This window comes from Typopeltis vanoorti, chromosome 4 (assembly GCF_054136105.1).
Source record: "Typopeltis vanoorti isolate ZY-2024b chromosome 4, IOZ_Tvanoo_1.0, whole genome shotgun sequence".
Classification (NCBI taxonomy): Eukaryota; Metazoa; Arthropoda; class Arachnida; order Uropygi; family Thelyphonidae; genus Typopeltis; species Typopeltis vanoorti.
Window position 1 is genome coordinate 68,497,072 of NC_143552.1, and position 14,214 is coordinate 68,511,285.

Consider the following 14,214-nt stretch of genomic DNA (forward strand, 5'->3'; position numbering starts at 1 on the left):
GAAAAACAACAGCCTCCCTTTCCTAGACACACACTAGTCACCCGCCAGCCTGATGGAACCTTGGTTTTCTCAGTTTATAGAAAACCCACCCATATACAGGCAGATACATTCACCAACAATTCCCCCCCCCCCCTCACAACAATATAGAGTTATTAAAACACTACACAACAGGTCTAAACTAATCTGTTCAAATGACAATGCCCTAACCACTGAACTAAATCACATCCTCAACACTTTCTCAGCCAATGGCTACCCCCTTTATATCAATATTGAAAAAATATTGAAACCAGTAAACCACAACCCCCCCCCCCCCTTTTACAACAAGGATTACTCTAAATCCATCACCATTCCCTACATCCGAGGCCCCTCGGAAAAAATTACCAAAATCTTAAAAAAACATGACTTGAGCTCTTGTTACAGACCATATAGAAAATTGGCATCCCTTATCTGCTCCACTAAAGACCAACCACTTTCCCCTAGATCTACCTGGTGTATACCAGGTCCCTTGCAGCTGTAAGCTGTCCTACGTTGGCCAAACAGGCAGTGAATATCAGAATTTCAGAACACAATCACTACATCTGTTTTTCACCAGTATAGCCACTCTTGCAGATCACGCTTTCTTCCACAGAATATGGTGGAAGAAAGCCACAATAATACACCGTAGCAAGTTCAAATTTGAAAGACTTTTCATGGAATCAGCCTCAGCCCTAAGAAACATGCCAAACCTCAACAAATTTGGTTGCATGAGATTGCCCCAAATTTGGGAGACGTACATCAGGAGACCTTCAGCCCAACGGCCAAGAATACCTACATAACCTGCTAGGGGCGCGGGGGACACCAATAGGAATTTTAGGAGAAACAATAACTTCCTTGTTCCGTCCTCATTTACTGTGTGTAGTGCCTGCGTGCATGTGTCTTTATTTTAAGTTCATTTGAAGATGGCAACGTGACATTGTCGAAATACTGGAAATATATATTAAAGTTTAATTTAATTTATATTCTAGTGTACATTGTGAATTCCTTAAGTTAATTAATAATCAACGTATAATCCTTTCTACTAGAAATATGTAATATGGTATGGAAAGAAGGGAAAATACCAGAGGAGTGGGTGAAATCAATATTAGACATTATAGAAGAAAGGAAATAAGCTAAAATGGGAAAATTATAGAACAGTTGCTTTGACAAGTCACCTTGGTAAGGTGGTGATGATGGTGATATTGACAGAAGGATTGAGAACACAATTGGAAGCATAACTTGAAGACGAGCAAGCATATTTTAGGAAAGATAGAACTACAATTCAACAGATTTTGACAATGCAATTAATAGCAGAGAAAGCTAGGAGAAAAAACATAAACATATATACTTACTTGCTTTGTTGATTTTAAGAAGGCATTTGACAGTCAACCAAAAAAGTGACATTAGCAGTGCTAGGATCCTATGGGATTGATAGAAAACTAATAGCTATATTAAAAGATGTGTATAAGAATGCAGTTGCAGCAGTTAGAATAGGTGATGATTTGGGAAAATTTAGAACAATCAGGGGTACTAGACAGGGGGATCCATATCACCGAGTATTTTCATTGTGAAAATACTCGGTGATATTGGATCCCCCTGTCTAGTACCCCTTTAGAAAGAGCAATGATAAAATGAAGGAAGGTGAAAAAGGAATATCAGTAAATGGGATGAGAATTAACAATCTGAAATTTGCAGATAACATTGTTATTACTGAAGAAGATGAAAGATAGCTACAAAAAACACTGAAACTGTTAAATGAAGAAGGGAAGAGATTTGAACTTGTTATGAACTTGGAAAAAAAAAACAAAGACGATGGTATTTGGTGAGAAGAACATGGAACAAAAGATACAAGTGGATGGAATTGATATAGAAAATATAGAACAATACACATATTTGGAAAGTAAAATAACATATGATTTGGACTGTAAAAAAAGAAATAAAGATCAGGATTGCAAAGGGAAAAACAAATCTGAAGGCCATGGATAACAATCTAGAAAAGTAAAGTGATCAGCCTGCAAACAAAACTAAGAGTACTGTAAACATGCATCTTCAGCGGTGTACTGTATGGATCTGAAACGTGGGTAATAAATAAGGAATCAAGAAAAAGAATTTTGGCATTTGAAAGAACTTGTTACAGGAAGATTCTAAGAAGAGAATGGGTATAGAAATCACAAAATGAAGAGCTCTATCAGAAGATACAACCAAAGGAGAATCTAATGCAGAAGATTATACAATGAAAGATGCAATTATTTGGACACATCTGCAGAATGAGTGAGGACTGGAAGATAAAGACATTCGTGTTTGGTATTATGGATGGTGGTGGCAGAGAATAGAGAACCATATAGAGAATGGATAGACAACATAAAGGACTGGTGTGGAATGGGTTTACAGAAACTGCGACACTGTGCACTGGACAAAGAAAGGTGGAAGAAGATAGTGAAGGAGGTATCAGACCCCAACAGGCAGTGAGCCCATGGTTCGTGATGATGATGTGTTAATGACTGGAATGGAAATTATCATGGAAATGAGTACGAGGAGAGAACAATTTTGATTTTGTGTTCATCTGGTTCGGACCCATCCATACAAAGATGCCTGCATATATAAGGCACTAGAAAAGAATAGAGATCTGCAAATTGTCCAACAGTGTCACACAGGCTACAGACAAGAGTATACAAAAGAACATGCAGGTAGCTTATTATGTCTGTATATGAATGCTAGAACTATCAGAAACAAAGAAGTAGTGTTTGTTGCCTGAGTCAATATGTTGGGACCTCGGATTCTAGGCATTTGTTAGAATCAGACATTTCATGAAGGATAGGAGAAGAGGTGACATGCTACTAATGAAATCAGATGAAATGAATCCAGTTAGTGTTGAAATCTATGACTGTAACACTAATGACAGTTTTTTCATGTGGCAGTCAGTGTGAAGCCATCTGGTGTGAGATGGAATCTAACAAGATTAAATACATAGTGGGATGTTGTTACAGACTTGGTGGATCGGTTGCTAGTGATGAAGAAATGCATCACCAAATAAAGACGACGGGTGCAAAAACTGTAATCATAATGGAGGACATTAATTATCCAAATATTGATTGGGTAGCAGTAAAATCTCATGAGAAAAATAAAACTGAATTTACTGAGCTGTTGTGAGACAACTTCTTTAAGCAGCATGTGACAGAAGGAATTTGAGATCAAAGAGTGTTAGATTTGATTACAGTGTTAGAGGGTGTTTTAGCTAAAGACTTAACTATTCTGCTTCTGGTTGGTGACAGTGATCATGCAGTACTCACTTGAGAAGTAGCTAAGTTTATGAATGTTCCATTCAAAAAAGGTTACATGTTGAGCTACAAAGCAGGAAATTATGACCAACTGAGGAGTATAATGAGTTCAGCATAATGGTATCAGTTGCTGGATAAGAAGAATATTGACAGTATAGCAAGCATTTAAAAAATACTTAAATGATGCAATATCAGAATGTGTCCTATGAGTTCGAAGAATAAATAGGGTAGGAGTCAAATAGATGTGTGATTTTATCAAGCAAGAGATTCTTAAGAAAAGGATGATATGGAAGGAATACTGTTGTATGGAAAGCTAGTCTGAGTATGAAAAGAAACTGGCTTTACAAGCTAAAGATAACCCAAAGAATGAATATGAAATAATCTTCTTCGAGTGCCATCTCCTATCGGATGTCGGCGATCACCTTGGCAAATATTGAGTGATCCTCAGCCACTCTGAACATTCACCCATGGTTCATGCCAGTCCATTGTCTGCCAGTTAAGATTTTTCTTCAATCTTACTTGTCTTTCCATATGCAGAGGCTTAAATGCTGTGAGGACATCATGTTGGAGGCTTAATGGATTGCATATAGCACCCAGAAAGGATTAAAACAGAATTTAATACTTCCTATATTTCGTCTCAGTCACTGAGACATCTTCAGAGATTACAAAAAAACTAATGTAAAATCTACACAAATACCACATAATACTAAGCCCAACCACGTGGGTGACTCTAAAGCAGGCATGTCAAACTCGTTTACCTCCAAGGGCCAAATTAAGAATTATACATCAAGCCGAGGGCCGCAACAGAAAAAAAATCTCGAAATAAAGAGGAAACAGATTTTTTTAATATTAACATATAAGTACAAAATACAGCCATGTTACAAAAATACATATAAAATATAAAGTTTACATACTTCAATAAAATTATACATATCATTTTTTTTGAAGAAACTTGACAACGTTTTTCATTAACGAAATCTTCAAAATTTGGTTGAATTTATTGAGCTGTAGTTATTTTCAGTATTGCTTGCACATGCTAGTCTGTTAATATTGCATGCTGTTAATATTGATCTTTCCACAGTTTTATTATTCTTTAAAGTTGAAAATAGTTGTTCCCATAAATATGTGCTACCGAACATAGATAAAATACGCCTAATTGCACATAACACATTGGGGTATAGATTGACTGATAAATAATTATAGAACTTTGGAATTCCAACATCCATATATTTTTGTTTCAATACGGAATCACACTGAATTTCGATTAATTCCAACTGTAAATTGTCATCAACGGTTTCAACATCAATTGATAGAGGAGAAGTAAATAGGTGAAAATGATTTTCATATTTCTTAAAATCTAAAAATCTTCTTTCGAATTCATTTTCTAATCACTTAATTTGATTGGCATATTCTGAAAATTTTCAATTTCGGTGATTTTTGTAATAATGATTGACAACATTCAAAATAGGATAAATTTTCTTCTTGAATTTGTTTTTGCCAAAGTAATCATTTCTGTTTGAAAATGTTAATATTATCAAATAACATGGTAACTACTTGATGTTTGCCTTGTAGCTTAAGATTAAGTTGACTAAGGTGACTTGTAATGTCAAATGAAAAAGTCACGTCCTTTATCCATTGATCATTTTTTAATATTTCACATTATTAATTTTTCGATTCTAAAAAAAATGGTAATATCGTCCAGCAATTCGAAGAATCGCTTTAAAACTTTATGACTGAAAAACCATCTAATTTCTGTATAAGGTAGATCACTATATTCACTTTCTATATCTTCTAGAAAGTTACTAAATTGGCAATGATTAAGCCCACGTGCACGAATATAATTTACAATTTTATTGACTTTTTTTAGGACATGTCCAATATTTAAAACTTTGGAGAATAGTGTTTGCTGATGAATAATGCAATGAAAATGTTGAAAATTATTATTACCTTGTTCTTTGCATTTTTCTTTAAAATTTGTAACAACTCCTTTAACAACACCAATCACGGCAGCAGCGCCATCAGTTGCAAGACAAACTAGCTTTTTTAATGGTAAATTGTATTCATTCAAAACTTCCATAAGGGCATCAAAAATATCAACTTCAGTGGTTGTATCGTGCATAGGAATAATTTCTAGGTCTTCACTTACTTTTAAGTTCATATCACATCCACGAATAAAAACAACCAGCTGAGCGATATCCCGTACATCTGTACTTTCGTCAATTGCAAGAGAATAGGTCTGGAATTCTAAAATTATTGATTTTAGTTGATTCCTTAAGTTCCCAGCTATATCATCAATTCTGCTAGCAATGGTATTTCGAGATAAGCTTATATTTTTAAATTTCTTTAATTGGTCAGGACACTACACTTCAACTGCTTTAATAATACATTCGTGAATAAATTCCCCTTCAGTGAATGTCTTCGACCTGCTTGCAATTAAATGTGGAAAGAAATAATTGGTTTTTACTGTAGCTCTATTATCTTCAATAGGTTTGATAAATACACTTTGTTGATTTTGAACTGTCAACTTTAATTCTGACAATTTATCTTCACAAAGTTTCACAACATTTTTGTTATAGTTTTCTTTATGATTTGTATCGTAATGCCTTTTAATATTACATTCTTTGCAAACTGCAATAGAGTTCCTACATATCAGGCATAATTTTTTTTCCCCTTGAATACAAAAATATTGTAACTCCTATTTTTCTGAAAACTCTGATGTTCTTCTTCAGTTAATTGTTTTTTAATCATACTGGTTGAAGGTTTCGACATTATTTTTATAAATTCTTTATTAATTATAAAGAAAACACTACACTTTCTTATGATCAGAAAATTGCTAACGGCTAGCCTCCAATTGCTGTGGTCAACGGATGTAGCCGCGTTCGTAGACTTGCTCGTTAAAATTTGGTAAAATTCGATATTTATGCAATGGTGTAACAAGATTTTTTGAAATGACAAATAGACATTATTTTCTTTAGAAATTAAATATATTTAATTTAGAATTAAATTTAAATTAGAAGTTAGTAAATTAGAATTTAAATTAGAAGTATAAAATAATCTTAAGTGGAAATGTTAATTTTTTTAAATATGTTTATTTAATTCAGTGTTGTCAAAAGTTAAATAACCATATTGGCAGGCTGCATGTTACTTGTCGACAGGTCTCATGCAGTCTGTGGGCTGCGTGTTTGACATGCCTGCTCTAAAGTCTAGTTTGAGTGCCCTCTAAGGGCGGTTGTAGGTGGCCTGGAATGTAAGGTGAGATCTCTGATGATAAGTGTTTGCCAAATCTTACTGTTGTATTAAGCTTCCTAAGATTTGGGAAACATTTATCATCAGAGATCCCATCTTACATTCCAGGCCACCTACAACTGCCCTTAGATGGTGCTCCACGTAGATAGTACTTTAGAGTCACCCACATGGTTGGGCTTACTATTGTGTGGTATTTGTATAGATGTTACATTAGTTTTTTTTGTAATCCCTGAAGATGTTTCAGTGACTGAGACAAAATATAGCAAGTATTAAATTCTGTTTTAATCCTTTCTGAGTGCTGTTATACAATCCATTAAGCCTCCAACATCACTTACTTGTCCTTCTTCCATTTATCCTCCTTTTTATAATCAATTGAAGTATCTTATATTTTTCATTACGAAGTAGGTGACCAAGATATGCAGTTTTTTTTTTTTTTTTGATGGTATTTAAAAGTTCATGTGATTTCCCCATTTGTTCCAGTACTTCTTGATTGGACGCTTTTGCTGTCCACGGGATTTTTAACATTCATCTGTATAAACAGATGAATCAAAAGGCTTCAAGTTTTTTTTTTTTTTTAATCTATGTTGTCTTCAAGGTCAAAGTTTCTGCACCGTAAGCAGTACAGACCATACATAGCATTTAACCATGCATACTCTAAGCTCTAAATTTAAACTGCAGTTACACAGTGTTGATTTCATCAGGAGAAAATTGTTTCTTGCCATTTCAATTCAAACTTTTATTTCCATTTCTGGATTGTATTCTTCATTTAACTAGCATCTGAGATATTCAAATTTTGTCACTCTTTCTATTTGTTTTCCATTTAAAGAAAGTGCTGAATTAAGAATTGGTTTCTTGCTTATGACCATGAATTTAGTTTTGGTGATATTTATTCGTAATTCCATTTTTTCACTCTCTTCATTCACTAGTTCAAGAAGATTTTGAAGATCCTGAATACTGTCAGCCAGGAGAGCTGTTTCATCAGCATATTGGATGTTATTGATGATTTCACCATTTATATTAATCCCTTCCCCTCTCCCTGTTAAGATTTCGTAAAATATGGCTTCTGAGTATGTGTCAAAAAAGGAGAGGCAACAACACACATCTTTGTCTTACTCCTCATTTGATGTTAATGAAGACTGTAAGAATGTCATGAACTTGAACAGATGCCTTTCAGTTTCAATATAAATTTTCGATGATCCTGATCTCTTTACCATCCAATCCAATTCTTTTTAATAATTCAATCATTTAATATGTTGGACTTTGTGAAATGCCTTCTTGAAGTCAATGAAAGCAAATGAATACTTCCTTATTTTGGTCACTACATTTTGGGAATAAGATTTGAAAAGAGAAAAGAGCATCTCGCGTTCCCAAACCATTTCTAGAGCCAAATTGGGTATTACTGATGGTGTCTTCGCATTTTCTGTATATTCTTTTTTGAATTATTTTCAGAAACATTTTGAGAACATGATTCATTAGACTGATCATTCTATAGTCATTAAAAATTTTCATTTTTGCTTTTTTAGGTAGCATGATGAAGGTCGACTGTAACCAGTCTTGAGAGATTATTTAATAAGATCTACAATACAATCTGTATTGTAGATCTTATTAAATAGCTTTACTAATATAGTAATGTTGTTGCCTTCTAATAACTTTACTATTTCTTTACCATTTTTAGCTGAGTTCAGTGTATATTCTACCTCTGATCTTAGAATGCATGGACTTTCCATATGAAACAATAATGCTACTGAATGCAGATGGTGTGAGGGTGACAGATGCAGAAGAGGTTGTTCAACTAATGAGTGCCCATTTTGTTAAAATTTATCAACCTGGTGTATGCAACATTGAGTTTACTACTACCTCTTCAACGGATGAAGAAACTAAGATGTATAAGGAGGAGGAGGTATTAGAGCTGTTGCACAAACTGAATAACAATTCAGCAATAGGGACTGATGGGATATCGGACAGGTGCTAAAAGAGTGTTCAGCTGAACTGGCTATTTCTTTAACAAGGCTATATAATTTGAGTCTCAGAACAGGGGAAGATTCCAGAGGAGTTTAAGAATATATAGTAATCCCACTGCACAAAGGTGGTGCAAAGACCAATATATCCAACTACTGACCAATCAGTATCTCAGGAGAATGATGAAGTTTTGGAAAAGTTGGTTAGGGCTCACATTCAAAAATTCACATTCTATAACAATGTTACCACTGAGAAAGACAAGGGGAATGGATACACCATAGTACTTTTGGATTTTGTTAAGGTTTTTGACAGAATAAATTGGAGAATATCGATTTGAATTATAAAAGGGTAGCATGAATAAGAGGATAGCTGACCGATAGATATCAAAAAAGTGGTATATGGGGGATGTGAGTCTCAAGATTTAAGGTAACCAGTGGTGTATCACAAGGATCAGTCCTTGATCTACAGTTATTCAATCTGTACATTAATGACATTGGGAAGGATTTGAGAGGCGACATACAGCTATTTGCTGATTGTTCAAAGATAGGTGAGAGAATATCGATTTGAATTATAAAAGGGTAGCATGAATAAGAGGATAGCTGACCGATAGATATCAAAAAAGTGGTATATGGGGGATGTGAGTCTCAAGATTTAAGGTAACCAGTGGTGTATCACAAGGATCAGTCCTTGATTTACAGTTATTCAATCTGTACATTAATGACATTGGGAAGGATTTGAGAGGCGACATACAGCTATTTGCTGATTGTTCAAAGATAGGTAGGATAATCAGGAATGAAGCCGATATGCAGTATTTGCAGAATGATTTGAATAGCCTGGAATTGTGGAATTAGAATAGCCTGGAATTGGACATGGGAAAATGGATGCCAATTCAATGTCAGTAAATGTAAAGTCATGCACGTCAGCGTGATTAGATATCCAATGTCGTATTGTATTGGTGGGATTATGCTAGAAGAAACCGATGAGGCTAGGGATCTTGGAGTGTTAGTAGATAAGAAGTTGAAGTTCAGGGGCCATGTAGCAAAGATTGCAAATACAACTCAAAAGATAATCGCAGTGCTGAAACAAATGTTCACATGTAAAGATAAGGACATCATTTTGCCTCTTTACATGGCCTTGATAAGACCTCACTTGGACTATTGTGCGCAGGTCTGGTCTACTGGTTTCCGTTGTGATTCTGATATAGTGGAGAGAGTGCAAAGGAAAGTGTTAAAAATGATATCAGAATTGTGGAATACTGATTATGAAAACAGATTGAGAATTTGCAGACTGCAGACACCAGCAAACATGAGAAAGAAGGGGGGATGATATGACTGAGACTTACAAATTTCAGCAGATCTCATCTGCATACAAAGTTCAGCATTATTATTAAAATATAAAATACCACGTAGAAACTTACCTAAATCAGAATCCATAATCCTTAAAGAATTAAGTCAAGATAAAAACATAGTTATAATCAAGGCAGATAAAGGAAATGCAACAGTAGTTATGAATTCAGAGGAATACGCAAGAAAAATTAACATCCCATTAGAGGATTCCGCTACCTATTCATCCCTAGACAGAGATCCCACATGGCATGCACATAATAAAACTAATGAGTTGATTAAAAAGTTACCTAATTGGCCAGAAGAATTAAAACGATCTTTATCATCAAAACATCCACTCATCCCAAGAATTTATGGAGCATAAAAAATACATAAAAAGATATTCCATTAAGGCCGAATGAAGATGGGAGAGATTCTCCTAGCGAAATATCTGACAAACATGATAACAACACACACATAGGGAAAGCAGAATCATTTATAAAGAATAGTTTGCATTTCACAAAAAGGTAAAGGATATAAATATAGAACCTTCAGACATTTTAGCAAGTTTCGATATAGTCAGTCTCTTCACCAATGTACCCAGAAATGACACAGTGGATCTACTTGGAAACCTTTCCTCATCAGACACTGTAGGACTATACAAACACTGCATGGAAAACACTTTTTTCATTTATCAAGACAAATATTGGGAACAAAAAGAAGGATCTGCTATGGGTCCCCCCCACCCCCATTTTCTTCAGCTCTAGCCAACCTTTTTATGGAAAATTTCGAAACAAATGCATTAAGAACCTATCAAAAAAGACCAAAAGTTTGGCTCCGTCATGTAGATGATATTTTTGTCATTTGGTCAGGGAAAGGTACATGAGCTGATTGCTTTTAAAAGATTATCTAAACAATTTGCATCCAAACATAAAATTCATTATTGAACTAGAAACTGTATAAAAAATTACCTTCCCTTGATATCCTTATTGAAGTAAACAAAGAGACAAAAAAAGGTTATCCATCTCTGTATACAGAAAACCCACCACAACGGAAAGATTTTTAATGCAGCTTCACACCACCATCCATTGCAAAATATAGGCATAATTAAAACTTTGAGAGACAGAGCATACAATATATCTAGCACACTGATGAAGAGAAATGAAGAATTACACTACCTGTCACAGAACCTTGAACTTAATGGTTCTGAACCCAAGACAATCAAAAAAATTCTTGATACAGCTCCTACAACTCCCTTACTTAAACAAGATTTCAAGAATGCAATCACACTGCAGTACATCAAAAATCTCATGGACAAATTAGCTATGTTGCTCTGCAAGTATAACATAAAAGTGGCTTTTCTACCTTTACAAAAAATATCAAGATTCCTACATCCACCAAAACTACCACATCACCCCATGAAAAAACCAGGAGTCTATGAGATTCATTGCTCTTGTGGTATTTGTTATGTAGGCCAGACGGGAAGGTTGGGAGAGATCCGCATGTCTGAGCATGTAAAAGATGTTGAAAAAAAAAGAAGGGAGCACAAATCAGGTTAGCATTCCACACAGTCACTACTGGCCATCAAGTACTCTGGCAACAGACAAGCATGTCATATATTGATAACTGTTTCACAAGAAAATTTAAAGAAGCTGCACAAATGCTTAGGATCCCTACACAGTGCAATAAAAATCAAGGCTTTATTTTACATCAAGTGTGGTCTACCTTCATCAAAAATTTAACTGCCTTGGACCTCGGATATAGCACATGTGAGCCAGAGAATGTGGCAACAACTAGCAATGTTCCAACATGCATACAGTAATGAATATATCATTTGTATTCTGGTTTCTCAATTATTTGACAGTTGTGAAGTTATAAAAAACATCTAATATGTCTAATTAATTGTCAATAAGCTTTTGTTGTGTTAAACTTTTATATACTATTACCCCTGGTGATGCAAGTCTTACAATCAACAAAACTTGGTGGGTTTATTAATTGTTTATTTTTAATAAACTCTTTATATTAATAAGTGGGGCTCAACACCAAAAACTACCTATAGAAATGCTTAATCAGAGAAACCTACATCTATATCTGGATTCATCAAGGGCCAAATCCAATGCAAAACTCAGTGTTGTGAAGAGTAATATCCTAACAACTCTTCCAATCATGCTGATATCTTATTAATATAAATTAATAACATTTATTTTACTTTTTCTTTTTTAATTTGTATTATAATTAAAAAGTCAGCATTTCATATTTGTTAACTAAAATTCACAATAGTTTTGTTTTTGTTTGTGTAGGGAGAAAATCATCTTTATCTTTCTTATCATTTAGATCCACAAAACTGGCAGAGTATACTAAATTAATTATTATTTTTTTTTATGGAAAACCCATCCACAAGAGGTTGGTCAACCTGTAGTACACTAGTACCATGGATGGAGAAAAAGGAACTTTTCACATCTGACTTGAAAAGGGGTGGATTGTATTCCTTGGGAAACCCATAGTGGAAGTCTGTTCCAGAGGACAGCAATGGAAGAGATGAGCAAAGAAGAGGAGAAATTTGTTGTGTTGGTTTGGAGTTGAACTGTGAGAGAGGGTGTTAGTTAGATGCTGCACTTGTTTGGACAGATTAGACAGAGAGTGGGGGAATTATTGATGCCAATTCTGATGAACAGCAGCCATAAAAGTATTTATAGAAGATGTAGGCTGGGTAGACTGAACACCTGTGCAAAAGTGAGTGGAGTGTATTAGTGATGGGGGGGGGGGTCATCAATCAATCTAACTGCTCTTTTCTGTATAAAATCTAGCATTTTCAGGGAGCTCTTAGGGACACCACCCTAGATATGAGAGCAGTATTTGATGATTGGGCAGATTTGTATTAGGTTAGGATCTGTTTGGGGTTAAAGTAATGCCTAATTTTTTTGGATGCAGAGGAGGCAATATTTGTGATATGTTTGTGCCAAGAGAGATTTGAGGTTAGAGCTATTTCAAGAAGGTAAATCTCATCTTAAATAGAGATCTGAGCACTGTCAAGGGTAAGATTCTTTTTTTTTTTTTTTGTGAAAAATAATGCAGAGCTGTACTTTGCTAACATTGAAGTTGACAAGGTTATCCAAACCCTATTGATGAATGTTTTGAAGATCAGAATTTAAGGTAGTAGAGAGTTATTCTGCAGGTTGTGGTAATTTGTGCTTAGCAAGATTTTGTCAAATGAAAAGGAGGGATGCAATGTGCTGTCATCTGGAGTAGATCATTTATGTATAGAAAGAAGAGGGTGGGCAAAAGAACAGATCCTTGTGGCACCCCAGCATTTGTTGTATGGATAGAAGATAAGGAGCTATCCATCATCACTCAAACTGAATGTCCAGTCAAAATGCTAGCTACCCAATTGCAGAAACCAGGAAACAGACCAAATGATGGGAGCTTACTCAATAGACCTTTGTACCAAACTTGGTCAAAAGCTTGAAGATATCAAGGGCAACTACTTGAGATTCAGCAAATCTTTCTATGGTGTTTATCCAGAGATGGTTGACACAAGTTAGTAGATCCCCTGTTGATTAGCAGTGATGTAATCCATATGGCAGTCATTTATTACATGAGAATCTTCAAGGCAGCATAGGCATTGGATGTTGATGGTTTCTTTCCATTACTTTACAAAGATTAGAGATGAGAGAATCTACAAGAGAGAGAGAGAGAGAGAGAGAGATAATTTAACTCAAATTGTTTGTGTGTGGGGGGGAGGGGAACCATCCATATCTTACTTATCATCTAGATCCATAACTGGTAGGGTATACTAAATTAATATCTTAAATGATGTATCATCTCTTTTCTGCCTATTTACTAAAATCCAGGTTCCCCTCACCCCCACAACCTCTCCCGATAACCGACATTCTATATCACTTGACTCTGGATCCACTGACTTATCGTTTTAGAGTTATCTTACAATAATGGAAGCCAGGTGACCAAATTTGTGGATAGTAAGCCATGAGTTGTCTAATGATTATATGAAAAAAAAGTGAAATAAATTTAACTAGATATTAATTTAATGAGAATATTCTTAAGAAACTTGCTGTTATCATTTGGACATGAATTAAAATAATTGCATATTAAATATTTGCAGAAAAAGCAAAGCATACTTACCTGCAGAAGCTAAAGCCATAGCATATACAGCGGATCCACTTTGATTTATAAGAAAGGGAATGATGTACTATAGAAATAACAAAATATGTGGCTGTATTTGAATATGTATATACATACATACATGCAGTACCACAACACTCATCATTATTAATAATAACAATTAACAAGCTTAAAGTAAGGTCAATTGGAATCAGAAAATTTTCTCCCAGTGTCTGTGAGCTACTTGCTCATGTACTAATAAGACTATGGGATTA

General features: G+C 34.8%; 1 protein-coding gene across 1 annotated transcript in view; it reads right to left on the reverse strand.

Moving 5' to 3' along the window:
- The window catches only part of LOC150107387 (transmembrane protein 234 homolog), a 113,897-nt gene that overhangs the window by 53,912 nt on the left and 45,771 nt on the right, over window positions 1-14,214 (reverse strand). The window contains exon 3 of the mRNA XM_090391247.1: window positions 13,961-14,027. Coding sequence (XP_090247373.1) covers window positions 13,961-14,027 — 67 coding nt within the window. The remainder of the gene's footprint in view (window positions 1-13,960; window positions 14,028-14,214) is intronic.